A 12,346-nucleotide genomic window follows, 5' to 3' on the forward strand; every position below is an offset into this window, starting at 1 on the left:
GGAGCCAGGCTTTCTGATCACATGGAGCCAGGACTTGCAGAGAGGAGACAAGAATGAGGGAAGATGGAATGAGGGGAGAAAGCTGAAATAAGAGACAGCGCAGAGGTTCAGAGATAGAAAAATGCAGGCCCTGGCTGGGCACTGGTGAGTGGGCTGTGGGTTCAGAGGGAGTCCAGGTGCAGGGGGAGATAACTCTGGAATGAGCAAGCGTGTGTCAGGGAGGGCCTTGAATGCCAGGCTAAGGGATTGGGTTTCATTTATTAGACAAAAAAAACGTCAGGAATAATTTTGGAATGAAGGACACGATAAGCTTCTAGAATGTACTATGAGCTTCAAGAAGGGCCATTTATAAAGAGAGAGAGACTGGGTGTCAGGTTCCTGCTGCTCCATTCCCTCCATTCTTGATACCTGTGCTCCTCGTCTCCCTGCGGCTTCCTTATCTGACCCGTTTCCACCTGCTTCGGAACCAGAGTGAACTAACCTGATCTTCCTTCCTGAGGCAGGTGGATTTCAGACACCCCACCATGGCCACTCTGAAGTCCTGTCAGTTTCTAGGAGTGCCCATCACAGGACATGGTTACTATCCTCCTGTCCCAGGATGCTCCTCTTTGGATACAGATAATATGTCAACCTTCCCCGCAAAGTGTGTGGCCAGAAAAGAAAAGAATAATTCAGATGTGTTCTAGCAGAAGAAAAATTAATGGAAAGTTTTTATGGGAAATCCACTTACAATAGCACCATTAGCCAGTTCCATACTGTGGGCACTTCGGCTGTTGTGTTCTTGTTGTTGCAAATCACTGGACCCACACCAGGATGGACATTCTGGAGGCAAGGATCCACAGTCCCCGACTTACAGTGCCTTAACTTAGCATTTTTTAAAATGTTAAGATCATGAGTTTTCTTACGATCAAGATGAATAACTACAGCCCTGGAGACCACGATACAAAGCCATTCCATGCCTCCTGGTATAAAGAGTGAAGCCCATGCTTTTTTTCTTATGACATGTGACTAATTATTACCAATAACACTGAGACATCCTTCTAGGGAAGCTTATTATTCAGTGAGATGTCTGTGGATACAGACTGTGCAGGTTGCTTTTTTTTTTTTTTTTTTGGTGCAGAGCCAGATTTTTGTACTGAAGATAGATACCTTTTTTATATATTTAGGAGAAAAAAATTATAAAGAAACATGGAGGTGCATAACATGAGGGATTTTGATGGAGGATTTGGTAGCTGCCAAGACCAGATTATGGGGGCTGTGGAGGGAGAAGAAGACTGAAGGGCAGGCATGTGAACATGGCTCTGTGTTTGGCAGGGTCACTGGGGACGTCAGTGAGATGTCCTGGCAAGAGGTCACAGGACCAGGGCACCTCTGGACTGGAAGGAGGTGGGTGAGGGGCAGGGATGATCCCCCTGAAGGTGAGGGTGCCCAACATAGATGTGCGTGACTCACTGCAGGGGCCAGGGTGAGAGGAGAGCAGGAGCTGAGAATGGGGCTCAGAGGCAGCTTCAGCTGAGGTTGGGGGCACCCACAGGGGAGGTGGATGGAGGAGGGTGGGAAGAGCTGGAGGCTGCCTCAAGGAGCTGAAGGAGGGCGAAGTCTGAGCAGACATCTGTGGACATGGCCTCTGTTACCTCAGCGACCACCTTCAACCCAGGTAAAGTGGGTAGAAGCCAGAGAGCCCCAGGTGGAAATATGGGCAGACAGGGTGGGAGGCATAAACAAGATGGTGACAACAGCAGGCATCTCTTAGGTCATGTGGGATGTGCACATACTGAGCACTTTCTGTGTACCCGATGTGCATTCCAACTGCTTTACATTATTCCTCAAAAGAGCTTCACCAGGTAAGTGTCCATAAGCCCACTGAACAGATGGGCAAACAGGATTCGGAAGCAGCCTATAGGAACTTCCTAGGTGGAAACGGGGTGGCATTTGCTGGGGTAACCAACATAAAGGAATATTCAACCCCAAATTTGGGTCTTTTCTTACTCTGCCTAACCCTCATTGCCAATCCTCCTAAGGGTCACCTAGCCAGAGAGAAGATAATATCCAGACGGGGCCTCGGTTGCCAAGGCACTGATGTCCAGAGCACAGGTTCTGGATTCAAGAGCCAGAAACAGACCAGCACAAGACTTCCCAGGTGAACTTGGGAGAAGACATTTCCCAGAGTCTCAGTTTCTCTGTCCATAAAGTGGCACAGGTGTGTGCTGTGGTCCATTTTGCTGAACCCCTGTTAACTGTGGATTTATTTTCTGTCTCTAATGCCTTGGCTTCTGAGGTCTTGCTGATCTTTGAGGAACTACTGCTCCTTGGGTCCACACCCCAGCCACCTCCTTTATTATGGTCTCATAACCTGGGCCAGTATCCTCCTGCCCAAACCACCCAGAACTAGGAGCCAGAACAAAGTCCACTCAAATAATTCCAACTGGCCAACCCTATGCCAGCTTCCTCTGCCTCTCCCCTTCTGGGCCAAACCAAACCAACCATTTTGTACCTGTTGGCCTCCTCTCCCTCTTCCTCCTAACTGACCTCAGTAGGTCCCTTTGTGTCTAGTCTGTCCCAGTGGTGTCCCCAACCTCTTGGGAACTTGAGTGACAAACTATCTTTTCAACAGTCAAAAGCTTCTGAGCTGATGTTACCGTATGTCAAGTTTCCTAATAACACACTCCACTTTAGATCAATACCTGTGTCCTTTTTCTACCTCCTCTAGACCAGACACCATTCTAAGTGCTTCAAAAAGTACCACCCGCTTCATCCTGACTATAGCCTGATAAGATGGGTACTACTTCATGCCTATTTTAGGGAGAGGAAATCCAGGCACAGCTAAGTTAAGTGTCTGGCCAAGGACACCCAGCTTTGAAGTGCTGAGCTGGGATTCACTTAGTCAGGTTCCTGAGATGATGCTTTTAATATTCTGCTAAGCCATTCTCCCCCATGGGCCAGATCTGCTCTAATAATCAAGCGCGGAAGTGGGAGGTAGGACCTCTCTTAGTTCCTCATGAGTGAAGTTTGAGTTTATCTCATTGCCCTCCTGACCCTGACGCATGAAGCAGGAGGGCCAGGTGTTTATCGTACCCTGAGTCTTCTTGTGGCCAAGGCTGGCTGAGCTTCACTACTCCAAGTCTGTTTTCAAGTTCAAGTCCAGTTCCAAGTCTAGAGGGAGAGCAAGATTGTGGAACTGGAGCTGCATGCCTTTGTCCTTTAGTTATCGCCACCCATCTCAGCCCAGGACAAGGATTTCCCCGGTGTCCCCTGGTATTTATATTTCAGCAGGACTCACCCCATGCCGTGCAAGCAGAGAGAGAAGCCAAGACCAAAGTATAGAGCCACATCCTGGAAGGACAGCCGTTCTGGGGTCAGAGAGTCTCTGTGCTGCTCAGAGGCAATGCACTGGTACCACCCTAAGCTCAAGACCTGCCCCTGAATCCTGCCTACCCAGGCCAATTGCATAACCTAAAATGACAGAAAAGCTCTCCCTCCCTCTGGCATCTCTTGGGACCTCCAAGTCACGCCCATAACTCCTCTTTTGTATCTGAACAGTCCGTACCAAACTCTTAGATTACAGAGGGCCACAAACTCGTCCAACAACTTCTTACATAAGAATTTCTCCCTGGTAGAACTCTAACCTCAGTGCACTTTGAGCTTCCCAAAGCGGGCACCAGGAAACTGAACCCTGAAACAAGGCAAAACTTTGGTCTGGGGTCCTCAGAACAAGCTGGGACATTGTAGAGCAACTCCCAGCTCCAAAGCTGCTCAGCTGGGAGATCAGGGACATCTCTTAGCCTCCTCGGGCTGCTGTTTCCTAGAAACCAGGCTCTGATATTTGGAAGTGATCAGCCAGTCCTCTTCTGATGTCTAAATTAGCTTTGCTTTGTGTCTGCATGGTGACCCAGGCTCCCACATACAACTATGGTCAGGAAACTCACTACATTTTGGTGCAGCAATTTTTGGATATAATATTCTTCCAGTAAATGAATTCCATATACCTCAAATCCTTGGCTCTCATTACACCTCCATCCATTTTATCCTTTCCTTCTTCAAACATTTACCCACATACCTGGTAATTACAGGTAAGTACAAAAACAGGCTCCAACCTCTACTCTATGTGCAATTTTAGCCTTTTCAGGTTATGGATGCTTTTCTCAATTACAGAGAAAAAGGAAAACGTATATAATATTGGTTTCTAATTTAACTTTTCGGTTTCTGTCTGTCCAAAGACCCTCTTGACCAGTGTCCTGAGTGGAGAGCTCAGCATGTTATCCCTGTTACAGTGCTGTCCCCTGCTGGACACTGGTAAGTACACAGGTGAAGACAGGTCTGGTTGTCTCTAAAGCTTTTTGCTTTGATTTAATTTAATCAAAGATTGGGGCTAGGAAAGACACTTTCTGTAAAATATTAAAATTGTTTACAATGAAAGTAATGATTAGATATTTGAGAGTATTACAATAATGGAAAGGCAAAGATGATTTCAAACTCTGACAGGTACTTGTATTACTGATACATCTGAAGTGACATGGCTTAAAGAGAGGGAATTTATAAAACATAAAAGGAGTCATTCATAAAGGGCCTTGCTTTCGTCCAAGTCCATCTCCTGAAAATAATTTTGAAGTGTGTTCGAATTAGTTAGACATGACAGTAGAGTGTATTTGGACACATTGTATACAAATGGAGCACAACTTCTCTTTCCTCTGGCTGTATGTCGTGCAGAATCACACTGGTAGTATAATAATATGTGTATATAGCGTAATAATGTCTGTCTCATTCCACCATCCTTCCTATCACCACACCTTGTCCCCTCCATTCATTCCCCTCTGCCCAATCCAAAGTTCATAGTTTTGCTATTGTGAATAGAGCTGCTAGAAACATTCATGCGTCTGCAACACTGTAGTATGCTGATTTTGAGTCTTCTGGGTATAGACAGAGGAGTGGGATAACTGGTTCTATTAAAATTGTGGTTCCATTAAACAGTATGATTTTGGCATCAAAATAGACATGTAGACCAATGGTACAGAATAGAGGACAGAGACAAACCCACATAAATATAGTTATCTCATACTAGACAAAGGTGCCAGAAACATACCTTATAGAAAAGATAGCTTCTTCAACAAATGTTGCTGGGAAAACTGGTAATCCATATGCAGCAAAATGAAGTTCAACCTTTATCTCTCACCATGCACAAAAATCAACTCAAAGTAGATTAAAGACAGGCATTAAAACAGAGACCTTGAGCCTAACAGAAGAAAAAGTAGAACCAAATCTTCATCATGTCAGCTTAGGAGATGATTTCCTTAATAAGACTCCTAGAGCACAAGAAATAAAATCAAAAATCAATAAATGGGGGCTGGGGATGTGGCTCAAGTGGTAGCGCGCTCGCCTGGCATGCGTGCGGCCCGGGTTCGATTCTCAGCGCCACGTACAAAGAAAGATGTTGTGTCCGCCGATAACTAAAAAATAAGTATTAAAAAATTCTCTCTCTCTCTCTCTCTCTCTCTCTCTCTCTCTCTCTCCCTCCCTCCTTCCTCTCTCACTCTCTCTTTAAAAATAAATAAATAAATAAATAAATGGGATGCATTTGAACTAAAAAGCTTTTTATCAGCAAAGGAAACAATAACATGAATAGAGAGCCTAAAGAATGGGAGAAAATCTTTACCACACACATCTCAGACAGAGCAGTCTTCTCCAGAATATAGAAAGAACTCAAAAAACTTATCACCAAAAAACCAAATAACCCCATCAAGAAATGAGCTAAGGAAGTGAACAGACACTTCACAGAAGAAGGAATAAAATTGATAAATAAATATATAAAAAAATGTTCATCGACTCTAGCAATTAGAGAAATGCAAATCAAAAGTACTCCAAGATTTCATCTCACTTCAGTCAGAATGGCAATTATCAAGAATACAAGCAATGGGCTGGGAATGTGGCTCAAGCGGTAGCGCACTCGCCTGGCATGCGTGCGGCCCAGGTTCGATTCTTAGCACCACATACAAACAAAAGATGTTGTGTCCGCCGAAAACTAAAAATTAATATTAAAAAAAATTAAGAATACAAGCAACAATAAGTGTTGGTGAGAATGTGGGGGGAAAGGCACACTTATGCAATGCTGGTGGGACTGCAAATTGGTGCAACCACTATGGAAAGCAATATGGATGTTCATTCTTTTTAAAATCTTGAGGCCATAATTAATATTCAAAAATTGGCAAGTAAGATGGTGGCAAGATCCTTGACTAAGATGGGCAATCTCCTCCCAGAGACACACCAAGTACCTGCTCCTAAAACCAATAAAATTGGGTGAAAGATCATAATGCCCACTTTTAGTATAATAAAATAAAAAGATATTGAAAAAGCAAAAAGGATTGTAATACCAGCATCACCTTGTTCCAACTCCAAGTAGCCCAGTGTGGAGACAAGTGGCTCTCATTTCGGGATGTCTAGAAGCCCAGGACCAGGTCTGCCATTGTGAAATTCGGCAGTGGGCAAAGCCCCACAACTCCTATCACTGAGCTGAAACTCACAGATTGAACTTCCAAAGCTGTTGATCCAAGTGATTTACTGCCTCTGCAACCAATCAATTTAGGGTTCTTTCCTTAAATTCAGACAGAAATCACCAACAGGCAAAGTGAAGCTCCCATCCCATTGACAGCTCTAAGCTTTGAGGGCTAGCAGCTCTCAGCTCATGGTGTTGGGAACTCTTCCTGCTGATCTTGTTGCAGCTAGAACTGATAGCTCTTCTTGTAAGTCTCCCAGCAGACAGAGCTAACAGCTCCCTAGCTTGTCTTCCAGTGAGGGCAAGCAGCTCTCTCAGCAGCTTTTCTATAGCTCTTGGCAGCTCTCTGGCTTGTAGCCATTCTCAGGCCTACCACCCCTTAGTGTTACCAGCTGTTAATATGACTAACTTACCTTGCTCTGCTTCAGATAGAAACTACAGGAGAAAAGCTGGGTGTGGTGGTGCCCACCTGTAATCCTAGCAGCTTGGGAGGCTTGAGACAGGAGGATTGTGAGTTCAAAGCCAGCCTCAGCAACAGTGAGGCATTAAAGCAACTCAGTGAGACTCAGTCTCTAAATAAAATACAAAATAGGGCTGGATGTGGCTCAGTGGTTGAGTTCCCCTGGGCTCAATCTCTGGTACCCAACCATCCCCCAAAAAAGAAGAAAAAAGAAATTACAGAAAAAGTAAAACCCTCTGAAAGAGGCTTTATTAGAACTTAATGCTGCAGCAGGAAGGGAGCGGTACATGGGAGAGAGATTTATGCCGACTGATCTGATGAGGAGGGTTGCTTATACAGACCAAAAGGCAGGCTCATGCAGTCACAGTCTCCTGTCTGCTTACTTCAGAAGTTTTGCATAGTCGTGCCAGTCTTCCTAGCTGTATTGGGCCCACCTGGCTGTCATAGACGGGCTCCTCACAGGCCAAAGTGGAGACATCTGAATGGGCTACAGAGGGAAAGAATCATTCAGAGAAGCTTCAGAGCCTCCAAAGCTACTGCAGCCAAAGCAAAGTCTCCCAGAATATTTATGGAGCATGTGATGAGGCTGTAGCTGTTGTGATGGCCGCCTGGCTGGACTGCTAAAGAATCAGTTACCTCACTATGCTTCAGGACAGGGGCTGCATCCAAGTGCCCGGATGTTGAGGAGGGGTCTGGAGGCTGACCAGGCCAGGACACTAATACCCATTCCCCCAGCCCCAGGAAGCTTCAGCCACGAACAAAAAAGCACTAATTTATATGCAGAAAGCATAAACAGAGTGATATCAAAAAATACCCCTTTAACAAAGATTTGGACTTTCCAGTCTGTCTCCCCTCCATCGCCCCTCCTTTAATCTTGAGGGTAGAACAGAGAGTAGGGCACAAAAGCTAGCACAGAGCTTTATCTTAGATCCAGTTCCAGGCCTGCCACCCTATAGAAATCAAAGTTCCCATACATAGGACAGAGCTCACAGAGCCTCTAGGCTGACTCTACCGTCAGGTGGAGACCTGTGCACCAGACCCACACTTTGGCCATCAGTTCCTGCCCCTGGATGGGCCTGGGCCCCACTTCCTTCCTCCCAAGACTGCACAAGCTCCCACAGTTGTGAGACCCAGGAATGACCCAGACAAGAGCCAGACTTTAAGGCCAACCTTGGGCAACTGCTATAACCAGGCCAGTGCTTGCAGCTAGTGTTCTAGAACTCCCAGCAAGGTCCAAGTGTGCCTTTTCCCCTACATCCTCACCAACACTTATTGATTTTTGTATTCTTGATAGCTGCCATTCTGACTGGAGTGAGATGAAATCTTAGAGTAGTTTTGATTTGCATTTCTCTAATTACTAGAGAACTTGAACATTTTTTCATATATTTGTTGATAGATTGTATATCTTCTTCTGACAAGTGTCTGTTCAGCTCCTTATCCTATTTATTTGTTATTTTGGGGTTAAGGTTTTTGAATGCTTGATATATCCTAGAGATTAGTGCTCTACCTGATGTGCTGATGTGTGGTAAAGGTTTACTCCCATTCTGTAGGCTCTCTATTCACCTCACTGATTGTTTCTTTTGCTGAGAAGAAGCTTTTTAGTTTGGATTCATTCCATTTATTGATTCTTGGTTTTAATTCTTGCACTATAGGAGTCTTATTTAGGGAGTTGGGGCCTAAACCAACATGATGGATATTTGGGCCTACTTTTTCTTCCATTAGGCTCAAGGTCTCTGGTTTAACTCCTAGGTCCTTGATCTGAATTTGAGTTTGTTTGAGTTGAGTTTGTGCATGGTGAGAGATCGAGGTTTAATTTCATTTTGTTACATATGGATTTCCAGTTTTCTCAGCACCATTTGTTGAAGAGGCTATCTTTTCTCCAATGTACACTTTTGGGTCCCTTTGTCTAATACAAGATAACTGTAGTTATTTGGGTTAGTCTCTGTGTCCACTATTCTGTACCATTGGTCTACAGGTCTATTTTGGTGCCAATACCATGCTGTTTTTGTTACTATTACTCTGTGGTATAGTTTAAGGTCTGTAATAGTGATGCCACCTGCTTCACTCTTCTTGCTAAGGATTGTTTTGGCTATTCTGGGTCTCTTATTTTTCCAGATGAATTTCATGTTTGCTTTTTCTATTTCTATGAGGAGTCTCTATCTCTTTCTTGAAGTAATCTTTGCTACCTGTATTTGCTCTCTTATCTCTTTGTTGGAGTGATCAATTTTTGCCTGTACTTGCTCTCTTAGGTCATTCTTTAATTCCCAGATCATTTTAATGATGTACATTCTGAACTCCTTCTCTGACATTTCATCTACTTGCTGTCCATGGGTTCTATTATTGTCATATCTTGGTTTATTTGGGGCACTTTCCTCCCTGTGTTTTTTCCATGCTGTCTGTGTCTTCCTCTCTTGCAGTGTAGACCTGAGCTATTGCAGCTTCTAACCTGTAATCTTGTAGTGTCCCTGCAGGCTACCAATACCTCATCTTAAAGGGAGATTTCAAAGTTTACAGCACCCAATGCAACCCGTATGCAGCCATAGAGCAATTAGGTTTTATTTTGACATCTACTGTTTTGTCGCTATAAACAGAAATGATGAATTTGGTTATCTTCTATCAGGTAACCAGTAATTTTGCATAAGAGTTTACAGTTTCTAATGGTGGGCAGAGGGGGGTGGTAGGCTGTCATGTTTATGAGGCAGGATGTGAGAATATAGAGGTATTAGATTAAAGGACCAATGAAAGGGTAATCAAAAGTGTTGGCTGTTAGCGGGAGAAAAAAGAGAGTATGGCGACCCCATGCAAGTCTCCCTGATGCCTCTGCAAGCAGATGGTGTCTGTTAGCACACCTAGTAGGGATACCAGTGGTGCATAGGGGCCCACAGGGACCTTGATGATGGTCTTCCAGGTCCTGGTTCTTGTCCCTAGATGGAAGCACCCGTGTCACTGGTTGATGGTGGTAGTAGTTTCAAGCCTGTAGGTACCATAACATTGGGCTTCCAGGCCCCCATCAGCGTCCCAAGGTGGAAGCTGCCCCAGCTAAAGATGGCAGAGGCAGCAGTAACCCAAGATGGTAGTGGAGATGTCCCAAGATGGAAGCAACCGCTTTCAGGACTGGGAGGATAGGCTGTGCAATGGCATTGGGTGGCCTATTCGGTGATGCTGCAGTGTTGTCTGCAGTGCTGCAAGGGGCAGCTGCCTTGGCCTTGACCAATGTCCCACAGGGGAGATTACCATGTGGGGAGGGCTATGTCGATGGCTGCTGTTGGGAGTAGCCCTGGCTCCAAAGAGTAACTTCCCCATCGCCCACCTGAGTAGAGCCGTCCAATGGTGAGCCCTGCTGGCTCACAAGATCCTTACCCACCAATCAGACTAGCCCTGCTGACTCACATAATCCTTACCCACCAATCAGAAAGCACTCCATGCCAACTGTCAAACCATTAAACTGTTAAACTGTCATAAATGTCAATGCCCCCCCCATAAATATGCAGTGCTGTTCCTCAATAAATGGGCATTTTCTCCAACGATGAGCCTTCTTCATTCTTTCAGCTACAATGGCCCAAAGTGGAGGAGGTTTGGGTGGAGCCACCTGTTGGTGAATAAGGAACCACAACATGCGTGGCACAGTGTTCCTCTCAGGTCTCTGGTGGCTGCACACAGGGGCAGGCCTCTCCAGTCCTTTTTTTTTTTTTTTTTTTTTTTTTTAATATCCAATCCCAACCTCAGCTTTAGGCTCAGCTGCCCTTCATAGGGAACCTCCACACCTCTGCTCTCCTCCAACAGATTTCTGGCACTTGTTACCTGGTATCTGCTGACTCAGGAGGCATCCTGGAGTGGCTCCTCTAGTCCTGGTCCTGCCTCCATGCCCCGGGACCCTGTGATCCTCAGATGTGAATATGGGGTATTCTCAGTGATCCTGACTGTTTGGAGTCGCCCCGGCTCCAAAGACTAACTTCCCCATCCCCCAGAAGAGCCATCCAATGGTGAGCCCTGCTGGCTCACATGATCCTTACCCACCAATCAGACTAGCCCTGCTGGCTCACATGATCCTTACCCACCAATCAGACTAGCCCTGCTGGCTCACATGATTCTTACCCACCAATCAGACTAGCCCTGCTGGCTCACATGATTCTTACCCACCAATCAGAAAGCACCCCGTGCCAACTGTCAAACCATTAAACTGTTAAACTATCATAACTGTCATAACCCCTGGATCTATAAATATGCAGAGCAGTTCCTCAATAAACGGGCATTTTCTCTGACAACAAGCCTTGTTCCTTCTTTCGTGGGTGCTGAAACCCAGGAGGGGGAATGCCTCGCTGCTCAAGGGCCCCCTCTCTCAAGGTTTGCCATCCTCGTCCACTCTTTCGAGCGCTACTACTACTCACACAACACCTGCTCTTCAGTAGGTGAGTTCCCCTATTGGGTATCCAATTTCAGACAGGCTATGCAGGGGCTTTGACCGTGATCGTCCAGCAAACATCTGATGCCCAATCTGGAGGAGAGAATGCACCCCACCACCACCTTCACGGTTACAGTGGCTCTCTGGAACCCGGTTGATGAGCAAGAGGTCCTGAGGGGTGGAGAACAGGCACTCTTCTCTCTCTCTCTCTCTCTCTCTCTCTCTCTCAACCACCCTTGTCCCTCTCCCGACCTATGGGAGCCTCATCTTCCCTCCCTGTAGACTCCCCCTTATTAAATTCTGCACACAAGATTGGCCTTACTGTCAATTAGACAATCAAAGTCAATGGCCCCCAGAAGGATCTCTAGATCCCACAATTCTCAGAGATCTGTTTAACTTCTGTGAGTGCTCGAAAAAGTGGAAGGAGATCCCCTATGTTGAGGCTTTTTGTCTTCTTCATTCTCAACCGACCTATCTGGCAGATGAACCCCCTCCCTACCGACCTCCCCCAATGGCTCCATCCAGCCCTTCAGGTGCCCCCTAACATGGGGGACACCTTTAGTTCCCCCCACCCAAACTAGGTCCCAAGAGTTTCAATGGGTCCTCCAGGTTTATAGCCTCACTTATATGTTATTGGCTAATACTCTCCTTCTTGAGGAATGTACCAGAGTCTGGGAACTTGCCAGAGCCCATGAGAATGAAACTCACCGAGTTAATCCCAATCACCCTCTGGGGCCACTTGCTGCCCCAGATCAAACTCTCGACTCAGATTATAATGCACAAGCTGGCATACAGAGTAGGGACCGATTCTCCACATGTATTATTGCTGGGCTCAAAAACGCGGCAAGTAAGGCTGTCAATTTCCAAAAATTACAAGAGACCCCATCAGAATTTCTGGATCGGCTTATGAAAGCCCTTCAGCAGTAACCTAGATCCCAAAACCCCAGATGGCCATCATGTCCTTATGACATATTTCCTCTCACAGAGCTACCCCAAC

At 45.7% G+C, this 12,346-nt stretch overlaps 1 protein-coding gene across 2 annotated transcripts in view; it reads right to left on the minus strand.

The window, feature by feature from the left end:
- Nucleotides 1-3,444, minus strand: part of LOC143383904 (liver carboxylesterase 1-like) — a 32,170-nt gene extending 28,726 nt beyond the window's left edge. For both annotated transcript variants that reach the window (XM_076838913.2, XM_076838912.2), the window contains exon 1: nucleotides 3,281-3,444. In XM_076838913.2, the coding sequence (XP_076695028.2) occupies nucleotides 3,281-3,332 (52 nt within the window). In that variant the 5' untranslated portion in view covers nucleotides 3,333-3,444. The remainder of the gene's footprint in view (nucleotides 1-3,280) is intronic.
- Between the last annotated feature and the right edge of the window lie 8,902 nt (nucleotides 3,445-12,346).

The sequence above is a fragment of the Callospermophilus lateralis genome, chromosome 18, assembly GCF_048772815.1.
Source record: "Callospermophilus lateralis isolate mCalLat2 chromosome 18, mCalLat2.hap1, whole genome shotgun sequence".
Taxonomy (NCBI): Eukaryota; Metazoa; Chordata; class Mammalia; order Rodentia; family Sciuridae; genus Callospermophilus; species Callospermophilus lateralis.